Source organism: Ananas comosus, linkage group 19, assembly GCF_001540865.1.
Source record: "Ananas comosus cultivar F153 linkage group 19, ASM154086v1, whole genome shotgun sequence".
NCBI classification, from domain to species: Eukaryota; Viridiplantae; Streptophyta; class Magnoliopsida; order Poales; family Bromeliaceae; genus Ananas; species Ananas comosus.
The window spans coordinates 10,574,706-10,585,535 of record NC_033639.1 but is presented as its reverse complement, the minus strand read 5'-3'; the positions used below and the strand labels follow the sequence as shown (position 1 = coordinate 10,585,535).

General features: G+C 38.7%; 3 protein-coding genes across 5 annotated transcripts; 2 read left to right on the top strand and 1 right to left on the bottom strand.

Moving 5' to 3' along the window:
- On the bottom strand, nucleotides 2,554-6,843 carry LOC109725267 (pentatricopeptide repeat-containing protein At3g20730). Of its 3 annotated transcripts, none has more exons than XM_020254384.1 (4): nucleotides 6,046-6,843; nucleotides 4,485-5,624; nucleotides 4,156-4,266; nucleotides 2,554-2,990 (listed from the first exon to the last, which is right to left on the bottom strand). In XM_020254384.1, exons 1-2 carry the CDS (start codon nucleotides 6,767-6,769, stop codon nucleotides 4,549-4,551), a joined length of 1,800 nt encoding a protein of 599 aa, XP_020109973.1. In that variant the 5' UTR covers nucleotides 6,770-6,843; the 3' UTR covers nucleotides 2,554-2,990; nucleotides 4,156-4,266; nucleotides 4,485-4,548. The 3 variants fall into 3 exon arrangements, with proteins under 3 accessions (XP_020109973.1, XP_020109972.1, XP_020109974.1); XM_020254383.1 differs by having other exon boundaries at nucleotides 4,215-4,266; XM_020254385.1 differs by having other exon boundaries at nucleotides 4,223-4,266.
- LOC109724822 (polyubiquitin-like) lies at nucleotides 2,693-3,235 on the top strand. The gene has a single exon (XM_020253748.1). It carries the CDS (start codon nucleotides 2,693-2,695, stop codon nucleotides 3,233-3,235), a length of 543 nt encoding a protein of 180 aa, XP_020109337.1.
- LOC109724836 (tryptophan synthase beta chain 1) lies at nucleotides 7,698-10,780 on the top strand. The gene is made up of 5 exons (XM_020253772.1): nucleotides 7,698-8,100; nucleotides 8,661-9,017; nucleotides 9,262-9,704; nucleotides 9,843-9,937; nucleotides 10,443-10,780. The coding sequence occupies exons 1-5, from the start codon at nucleotides 7,771-7,773 to the stop codon at nucleotides 10,616-10,618; spliced, it is 1,401 nt and encodes a 466-aa protein (XP_020109361.1). The 5' UTR covers nucleotides 7,698-7,770; the 3' UTR covers nucleotides 10,619-10,780.

Sequence of the window (10,830 nt, the reverse complement as noted above, 5' to 3'; positions counted from 1 at the left end):
CACAACTTACCGAATGAAATATAATTACGCAAAAAATTCTTTTATTACGTAGTAAACTCTCCAATAGGGAGCTGGAAAAGCCTAAGATAGTGAAAAGGTGATCGACGACCTGTCTCCAACTCTTCTGAACAAAGAACACACGTCATGTCACCCGATTAAAAGCAACCCCGTTTGGGTTGGAACTTGGAAATAAGGGGTGGAATAACCTTTATCCTCTTTTTATATACAAATGTTAATTTTTTACTCAAAAATAGTAATTATTGAGTATTTGAAATAAGCTGGTATAACTATTTTTATCAATACTTTTATTTTCTATATATAATTACTCATTATTTTTTTTATTCCATATTATCTATCTAAACGCTATTTTTCTTATCTTGGGAACAACCTAATTTTCATCCCAATGCTATTTTTTTTATCCCCATACTTGCATCTATCCCTGTAATAGCTAATTCTTGCTTATACCCGATTCAAACGGTGACGAAGGAATAAAGAGGAAGAGGTATTTGTGAGAGAATCTTTTGAATAATTTACTCTGAAATAGATCAATTCATGATTCAAAGTCGCATTGGATAACAAAATAAATCAGCCCATTTTTAGCCAAGAATGAAATGAGAATCGAAATCTGATTCCGATAAAACAAACAACAATTATCGAAATTAATAAATCAGAATAGTCTCAAGTGTTAACATGCAATACTTTACTTTTTTCCGAAAGAAAAAGAGAAAAGGGTAACCTGTCACCTGCTTCATTCATCAAATTAATGATGAACTAAATTACAGGGGTGAGACAGTAAATCCTCCCGCAAAAGAGAAGAAAAGTATAAAAAAAAAAAAATCAAATCAAATCATGAGAAAAAAAAGGGGAAAAAAAAAAAAACTTAGCAGCCCGTGTCAAACACGGGCCAAGGGCTAGAAAAGCATACAATGCTTTTTGTTCTTGGTGATTACCTTTCGTCCCATGAACTGCATGAACCATTCAATTAAAATCTCTTATATCAGCGCATACACATAGGTCAAAAACATATTTGTCACAGTATTAATTAATCAATATGGTAAGTATAGGTTATAAAGTGGTTCGATTATGCCAACTGAAGATGCTCCGCGATTAGTAGGTGTTCGTTTAATTAGCATTTAATTAGAGATGTTAATAGAGACAAGCTCACGTGATTTGTAACAGCTGTATTTGAACCGTCATCAATTTTTTTAATTTTCACTCATCTAATTCAAGTCTACGTTATGAGTCTGAAAATATAAATATTAAACATACTGCTCTTTAGTAGGTTAAGTTATCGCAAAAAAGCGATCGTTTTGTATTATTCAACGTAGCGATGGAATAAGGTTAGCATTAATTAGAGATGTTAATAAGGAGAAGTTCACGTGATTGTAACAAGACCGTCATTAGTTTAATTTCTTTCATCTAATTTTAGTCCGTGTTATAAATCTACCAAAACGTTTCGAATCCTTATGTGAGGATACAAAATGCTAAAAATATCGTTCTCTAGTAATTTAAACTATCGGGAAAATAACGATCGTTTTCGATTATTTAAAATAATAGGTGTTCGGTCGAACATAATTAATTAAAGATGTTAATAGAGACAAGCTCACATTATACTGTAAGATCTAATTTGGACCACCGTTTGACTGTAGCGACGGCGTGTATGCATAAATGTTTAAAAACTATAATAATTAGAGCCATTAAAATATGATCTAAATATGAAAAATATTTACCGCAGGACTCGTTCTTCTAAGCATCAAATAGTTTATTGTTGCACGATTTTTAAAGTATATCATTTTGTTCCTGTGTGATTGTTGCTGTGTGTTCAGTGTATCACTTTGTTATATTATTATAATTATTATTATTTTCTTTGTTCCTTACATATCTTAGATCAATTTAATTTCTATTACCTTTTTTACTCTTTTTGGTGAAAGCGTAAGGAGTTCCCTCTACTACAGGTCGTTTTGAAGTAGATCTCGGAACTTTATTTTCGCTCATTAATGTCCCAGCCAAAAGGAAGTTCAGGGACCGATTTCAAAACCGCCGATATTTATTGGGGTCTCCGTACATTACTTTAAAAAGTTTTCAAAAAGTTCCCTTTCTTTTCACAAAAGTAGTATGCTCCTACTTTGTACCAAAAGTAGTTTCTAATGAACAGAATCTTAACATGCGCATCAACTCTCTCTTAAGTACCAATAGTTAGTTGGAGTTATTCACTAAAATAAAAAGAAAATCTCAGTAAAATCATTACTGTTGTTAAAAACATTTATATACAATACAAGCAAAAATTATTGAACAGTAGGGAAAAACAAGCACAGATGATCTGTCAGGGATGCAGGATTTCTAAGAAGAGGCATTATCAAAACAAAAGAAAATATAGAGTTTTTTTTTTAACAAAAAAACAGTGGTTCACAAAGTGTGTTGTTGATAGCATTTGCATGCACAAAAATGTGAAACACCACTCTTCAGTACAGGGAAGAGGAGAGGGAGTTATTTTGTTGAGAAGCATTTGATTTCCATTTCCAGAATTATACCAAGTGAACATGAACTCTGAGTTTCTGAATTCACAGAAGCCGCATGCTAAAATTTCGATACTTTAGCTTCTTCTATACATTGTTAATAACAAACATCCTCAGGAAAAAGAAGAAGAACAAAAAGGAAAACAAAAAGAGAGAAACTCGGCCCCTGTAGCCTCATGGATGTAAACTTTGTGACATCCGCCGGGGAGACCTTCACCATAGAAATCGGCTACTTCGACACTGTCCTTGAAATAAAAGAGAAGGTCGAGAAGTACAAAGGCTACCCAGTCACTTCCCAGAAGTTAATTTTCAATGGCCATTATCTTCTCAATGACCGCGACACTGAGCATTATGAGATCCTCCAGGGTTCTACCGTTCAACTAGTCATAACTAACCCTGGATTGGGGCCTCAAAGGACCCCGCCTCCAGCATCGTCATCACCAGCAACTCGCGCTCGTCGAAAGCTTAATCTACCTGTAGAATCAATGAATGGAAGTTTGGTTATACATGTCGAGATGGAAGAGCACTCTAAAGTGGGTTTACTAAGGGATGAATTGCGTAGAGCATACGCTATGATAAACTTAAATGTCCCTGACAAATATTTCTTCGTTCACAATAAAGAAGTAATGAATGAAGATTACTCTTTCCATCAGCACAATGTCAAGGATGGCGATGTTATTAAGGTTTTCGAGGGGAAAGCAACTCATGGAGATCCGTGATAGAGCTTAGAAAGGATTCCCTGGCTGCTTTTTATTTGTTACAGAAAAAATATCTAGGTCCTAGTCCAAGTATAAGCATTACATAGCTAAAGTTTTTTTTTTTAAGATAATGGAGCTAAACTAATTATAGTTACTAGTATAGATGCATAGACAATGCTTCCAGGATTGTGCTGCATTGCTATAAGTGATCATTTACATTGTAGTGCATACTGCACGTCAATTCTAATTAGATGTACTAGAGGATGCATTAAAAACAGATTCGAATAATTTAAATGATTGTTAAACATGTCTTATTAAAAGTACTGTGAATTTCTATCAGAAAACACCAACATAGACCACCACACACACATCTAATACCCTGAAAGCACTTAGCCCCTGGACAAGTAAATACTAACATCAAAACCGATGGCATGGATTATCAACATCTATGTCATTGTGATGAAACTTTAACTACAAGACTAGAATTGGTGATGTTGGGCAAGTGTTACAACAATTCACTACTCGCAGACAATATGGGAAGGGGAGAGGAAGCTCTGTAAGAAACTATATTGAAAGTTTTTAGAGGTCAGAGCGAAATTAGCAATATAACAAATCTAGGGAATTTGTATTATATATTTCTGGTTAGGTCAGGTTCTCTTAACTGAGGTTCAAAGGGCCGCACTCACGGCCATATAGTTGTGCTTTAGTTGAGCTCAAGTCCTTAATTCTTATCCAATGCAATGAACATATATTCATCCAGGTACTAGTAAAATCAAATTGAACTATAATTTTCTGGAACCTCAGCATCGTATGTTGTAAGGATTAATGCCTGATATATACTCCACTTATATTCTTCAATTCAAAACAGTTTAATAGTAACAAAACTAATAGAAGAGTAACAAAAAGCTAAGTACACAGTAATTCGGAGCCACACATCTTACCGCGCTTTGAAATTTCAACTCAATCTTTACCACTAACAGAAGTAACACAGAGACATTACCTGCTAACCTGAATTTCTGAGTCATCTTAGCTTTTATGTATACTGAAGCAATCTGGAATTCAAAAGGATGAAATATAAGATTAGTTGTGAATATAATCCAGCAAATTTCTTCAAAAAGCCAGAGAAATTAGCAAATAACAAAGCAGTAAAATGAGAAAAGAAACAGGCCTTTCCAAACTATATCAGAATGGAGAGCTAAAGAAAATATGGCATCTTCAAGAAGAGATTCACCTTAAGAACATATTAACCAGTATATGTTTGAAAAGTTACCTGTATTTGTAGAAGTTCTCTTCACTTCACTTTACGTCAATTAATCTGAGACACTTGATTTTCTCTATATGGCACCCTTGTCTAGGTAGATGATGCTACTTCCAGCTTCTTTCTTTGTAAATTTTTGGATCATCAAATTCCTTGCTCTCTGTGCATTTTCCCATAAACCTACTGCTGCATACATATTTGAAAGGACGATGTAGTTTACAGACCTTCCAGGGTCTAAACTAAAAAGAAATCCAGCAGCAACTTCTCCCAGGGCCGTATTACCATAAATTTTACAAGCCCCTAGCATTGCACCCCAAAGTGAAGTATTGGGCTTAGCATCCATCTCACATACAAACTTGTAGGCTTCTTCTAATTGACCACCTCGACAGAGAATATCAACAGCGCAAGAATAATGTTCAGCTCTCGGTTTGATTTTATACTCACTCACCATAGAATTAAAATACTCCATTCCTTTATTAGTCAAACCAGAGTGGCTACATGCAGAGAGAATGGAAAGGAATGTGACATCATTTGGCTTCACTCCCTCATTTTCCATTTTAATGAAGAGTGTTATTGCATCTTCTCCAATCCCATGCTTTCCATACGCGGCAATCAGTGAAGTCCAAGAAATGACATTTTTATACTGCATTTCATTGAAGGCTCGATGAGCATCGTGAAGCTCTCCTGACTTAGAATACATGTCAATGAGAGCATTGGCCACTGCCACGTCAAAACTAGACTTGTTCTTAAGTGTATGAGCGTGGATTTGTCTTCCCAAGTTTAAAGAAGCTACATTGGCACATACATTGAGAATAGAGCACAAAATGACTTCATCTACTATCATACCTCTGTGGTTTATCTCACTAAAGAGCTCCATCGCTTTATGGCAGTGCTCTCTCTCCATTGAGTATCCACTGATTAATGCAGTAGAGCAAACAAGGTCGCTTTTATGCAATGAATAGTATAGAGTTCTCGCACTGTGCATGTTCCTACCCTTTGCATATGCATCAATTAGCGATCCTGTGACAATTGATTCATCTTCATAACCCAACTTGACAATGAGAGCATGAATCGGCTCCACATATGAATGAGCTTTAACTTTACCACAAGCCTTCAGAATAGTTCCGAAGGTGAAATGGTCGGGCAGAAGACCTGTATAGATTGTGAATCAGGAAAGGAGGAAAAGTTCACAGAATCTGTAGTTTGAAAACGCCTAGCTTAAATGCAAGTAATTGTATGCCATTCATGCGAGATCCCAGCTGAAGGTCAATACAAAATCATGATGCATTTCTAAACAAAGATAACACATAGACTACCAGTGAGTTTCCGACATCTCAATAGCTGCAAAAGATTACAGGCGAATAGTTATCCAAACAACAAGTAGCCGATGATTGTGTATGTTTTTGATCAACTGAAGAAACTTAACTATAAATCATGAGTCTGCAGTGAAATCACAAAGTAAATTACATACAATTCAATGTGTTTCAGTGAAGCTCGAGGAAAGTAAGAAAACAAGCAAGCACAACAACAGAAAACATCACAGCAACATTAAGTAACAAATTCCATACCATACCATCTCTCAGCATCGAGGAAAACAATTCAAACGAGTTATCAACAACTCCACGTAACACACAGCCCCCAATTAACGAATTCCACGAGATCACGTCTCTCCTCTCTATCCTCCTAAACAAGCACAAAGCATCCTCAAAAGAGCCGCATTTCAAATGCATGTCCATTAGAGCACTCTGCACAATGATATCCCCTACAAATCTGCTTTTTGCCACGCACCCATGAATCTGCTTGCCACTTCTAACACAAGCCATTACAGAACAGGCCCTCAGAACGCTCCCATATGTGAACTGATTCGCTCCGATACCCGATTTGTGCATTACATAGAACAAGTTCAGAGCTTTCTCTGAAAATCCATTTTGCGAGTACCCCGAAATCATCGCGGTCCATGAAACAACACTTCTATGGGGCATTTCATCGAACACCCTTCGAGCGGCGTCGGTGTCTCCAGATTTCGAGTAAAAGATCACAAATTTGGTGCTCAAATGCAAACCTAAGCCATACCCAGCTGTTAAAACATGGCCGTGAAGGGATCTACCTGCTCTTTTGGAGAAGGAATCGATACAAAGCTGGAGAAGAGAGGAGTAAGTGGGAGATGGTTTCGTGTTAGGGTTTGAACAGGAAGTGTGAAGATTGAGTGAGGTGTGAGGGTTCGATTTGGGATTGGAATTGTGGACGAGTTTGGAGAAGTGAGTGGTGGATTTGGCGCGGGTTATTGTTATGTTCATGGATGGTGTAAAGAGAGACCCCCTTTGCTTCCTCCGTTTTTGAAATGAATATTTGCAAATAGATCCCTGGAAGAAATTCATATTACTATCTGGTTCGGGTGTTGAACGGTGGGGGAACGAACGCATTACGCAATGCCGGGGGAAATTCCCTGAACCTGGTCCACCATGAACCAGTTTTGTAAGTAGGATAGTAAGTGATTTTTTTGGTTTTTAATAAGCTCTAAATCGTGTACACAAAATTGTGTATTCAATTATTCATTGAATATGGTCGCTATATCAAATTTAACGATATTTAACAAGTCGCATAAGATGTAAGTTTAGAGTCCACGGTCTATAGACATGGTCCATGCAATGTTGGTCTAGATTCGGAGGGTCAAACCACGTCCAGCTCAGCGAAATACAAGTGCAATTACTCCCGGTAACCTCACCCCGCCACGTCACTGCAAAAAATGTGGTTAGGATCAAGGATTTAAGTGCCGTAGCACGGGGTAGTGCCGGAAACTTGCCGGTACGGTACGACACGGTGCGTGCTGAGTCGTGCCGATGCGTGCCGGTCAAAAAAATTTTTATGTGCCGACATATAATAATATGAAATATTTAATTTTTTTAGCAATAAAATATTCTAATTATTTATTATGTCTTTTTATCACATCTTTTGAACTTTATTGAGGAAATTACTTATTAATTTAAAAAATAGAGGGTTTTGAACTGTGCCATCGGCACGGGATCTATATCGTGTCGGTATCTTATTGACACGGTACGGCACGATGGATACGACTCGTGCCGACGGGCACTTAAAATCTTGATTAGGATACACCCATGAAGATATAGGTACTCTTACATGACGGTAATCTAACTCTTATTCCCAATTCTATCGTGTCACATGGACCCTTTTTTTGAAAAAAAAAAAAAAATTGAGAGAAATATGTACCATTTTCTTTATTTGGTCACCACGAGGAGTGACCCACCAAATCGACCACAACCCCCTCCTCTCCCTCTCCATGGCCTCCTCCGCTCTCAGGAGCCCTAACCCTACCCTCTCCAAGCCCTCGGCCTTCTCCTCCTCATTCTCCTCCTTCCTCCTCCCCCGGACGATCCCAGCGGAGCTCCGCCTCCCGCGGCGGTGCGCCACCGCGATGCGACCCCCGGTCTCCGTCGCCTATACGCTCACGCGGGAGCCCGCCGCCGTGGAGGCGGCGGCGGCGGCGAGGCCGGACTCGTTCGGAAGGTTCGGGAAGTTCGGCGGGAAGTACGTCCCCGAAACCCTAATGCACGCTCTAGCCGAGCTCGAGGAGGCGTTTCGATCCCTCTCCAAGGACGCTGAGTTTCAGGTCGTGTCGATTTTCGTGCTCGGATTCCTAATGGTGGTCAAAGTTTTCGTTTTTAGCTCTTTGATCGGTTAAAGTTTGCATCTTTTTGATTTTTTTGCTAATTATTTTGATCTCGCTCTGCTTAATTTTACGTCCGCCGAAGATTATAAACAACTGAAAAAGCTTCAGGCTTCGTATTTACCACGTACATAGCTTTAGGATGAAATAGTAGATGTGTTTCACATTTATTGATAGTGGGTAAATAATTTGATGAGCAAATAGCGAGATTATTCTTGTTAATGATTTCCCCGTATACATAGCTTTAACAAACCAATATCGAGGATAGCTAAATTTTTACAAATCATCTGTAGCTGCCCATTTGTTGATTGATCAAATTAATCTTTTCGGCATGTTAGCAGCTTTAGCCTTCAGCAAGCATCAGAAAAACAAATATTTTACTGTTGTCTAATTGTTCTGTTACCAGTATTGTTTATATGAATGTTTCAAACTCTCATGCTTCCCTGATTTAGCCGTCGGTTCAGTTTTTCTTTAATCTTTTAGTTGGACTTCCCATGGTGCAGAAAGAATTGGATGGTATTCTTAGAGACTACGTTGGCCGTGAGAGCCCGCTGTACTTTGCGGAACGCCTTACAGAACATTATAAACGTGCCAACGGTGAGGGCCCGCAAATATACTTGAAAAGGGAAGATCTTAACCACACCGGCGCCCACAAAATCAACAATGCTGTAGCGCAAGCTTTGCTTGCAAAGAGGTTGGGAAAGAAGCGCATCATAGCTGAAACAGGAGCTGGTCAGCACGGTGTTGCCACTGCGACTGTATGTGCGAGATTCGGTTTGCAGTGCGTAATTTACATGGGTGCTCAAGATATGGAGAGGCAGGCCCTTAACGTTTTCAGGATGAGGCTTCTCGGGGCAGAGGTCGGTACGGGATAAAATTTCTTATTTATTTATATGATGTATGTTTGGCTTGGACTGTTTTCCCTTCTTGAACTTCCAATGCATTTGCATTTCTTAGCAATTTATTCAAGGTCTATGGTTTTTGCTATCAGTTGCTGCTTATGTATTCGTCGGATGCCTTCATTCGAGTAATTGTGGCGGCGAAAATCATGGGATGTCTGAGGATTTTTTGTCTCACTTCTATGTAATGTTGGCTTCTAAGCAGGTAAGAGCTGTCCATTCTGGGACTGCAACACTGAAGGATGCCACCTCAGAGGCCATAAGGGACTGGGTGACCAACGTGGAGTCGACCCATTACATTTTGGGCTCTGTTGCAGGTCCACACCCATATCCTATGATGGTCAGAGAATTCCATGCCGTTATTGGCAAGGAGACTCGAAAGCAGGCGATGGAAAAGTGGGGTGGCAAGCCCGATGTTTTGGTTGCTTGTGTTGGCGGAGGTTCAAATGCGATTGGACTCTTTCATGAATTTGTCGATGATAAAGACGTTAGATTAATTGGTGTGGAGGCTGCTGGGTTTGGACTTGATAGTGGGAAGCATGCCGCGACCTTAACAAAAGGTGAAGTAGGGGTTCTGCATGGGGCAATGAGTTATTTATTGCAAGATGAGGATGGACAAATAGTTGAGCCTCATTCGATAAGTGCTGGGTCAGTTATAAAAGTTTCTAATTTCCTTACGGTTCTTCTGATTTTGTTTGTTATCCTGGTTGGGAATTGGAAAATTATGTCTAACCTCTCTTCTTCTTCTTCTTCTTCTTCTTCTTCTTCTTCATTTTTTATTGATAGTTTGGACTACCCGGGTGTTGGACCAGAGCACAGTTACTTGAAGGATATTGGGCGTGCAGAGTACTATAGCATCACTGATCATGAGGCCTTGGAAGGTTAGACTATGAGCAATTATTTTTTTCTATAACCTCTGTCACACAAACTTTAGTTGCTATCCCAATGAGTCAGACAATTGATTGCTTGTGGTTACATAATGTTTTTTACTCCTGACCTGTTCCATTGGGAAATTGAACATTCATGTGTTACGCTTCTACCGTGAGTTGTTATCTCTGTGAAGCAAAAGTATTTCATAGAAGAATGCAAACTATCAAGTGAACTTGAATGAGCTTCAAGTTCACTCAAAAAGAATGAACAGCTATGGTGAAGGTTCTTTTTGTGAAATAGCATCACGGCTAGTAACCAACATGAAAATCTGTATAAGTAGTGATATTATGGAGCGGAAGGATCCATCAGAAACCAAATACAGTAAAATGAGACTATCCTCTGCAGCTCTTATTAGATGTTATGTGTGGTTACTGGCTCATATTTCAATATGATTTTATTGATCCGACTGTTCTTGAAGTATTTCCAGTATCATATTTCAATATGTTTTGTACTCAGCTTTCAAGCGGCTTTCTCGATTGGAGGGCATCATCCCAGCATTAGAAACTTCTCACGCATTGGCCTACTTGGAAGTTCTCTGCCCGACTCTACCGAATGGGACAAAGGTTGTACTAAACTGCAGCGGCCGAGGGGATAAGGATGTGCAAACAGCTATAAAGCACCTTCAACTCTAAGCATAGGATCTTAATTCCCATTTTTCGAATATAGAGAGGGAATATCAGCATCATGCCAATGTTGGTTTGTACTACTGTTGGGTACCATCTTGTTCTATGTCCAACTTTTGACTTAAAAAACACAATGAGGAATAAACAATAGTTTTGATACTTTCTTCTTAACGTTTTGAATAGTTTCTATAGCCAGTAGTGTATTATAGGAAGTTGACTTG

Coding starts and splice junctions, on each gene's coding strand:
- LOC109724822 (XM_020253748.1), top strand. CDS start 2,693: ATGGATGTAAACTTTGTGACATCCGCCGGGGAGACCTTCACCATAGAA.
- LOC109725267 (XM_020254384.1), bottom strand. CDS start 6,769: ATGAACATAACAATAACCCGCGCCAAATCCACCACTCACTTCTCCAAA. Junction 5,625..6,045: donor TTCCTCGATGCTGAGAGATG/GTATGGTATGGA, acceptor CAATCTATACAG/GTCTTCTGCCCGACCATTTC.
- LOC109724836 (XM_020253772.1), top strand. CDS start 7,771: ATGGCCTCCTCCGCTCTCAGGAGCCCTAACCCTACCCTCTCCAAGCCC. Junction 9,018..9,261: donor TGAGGCTTCTCGGGGCAGAG/GTCGGTACGGGA, acceptor GCTTCTAAGCAG/GTAAGAGCTGTCCATTCTGG. Junction 9,705..9,842: donor CCTCATTCGATAAGTGCTGG/GTCAGTTATAAA, acceptor TTTTATTGATAG/TTTGGACTACCCGGGTGTTG.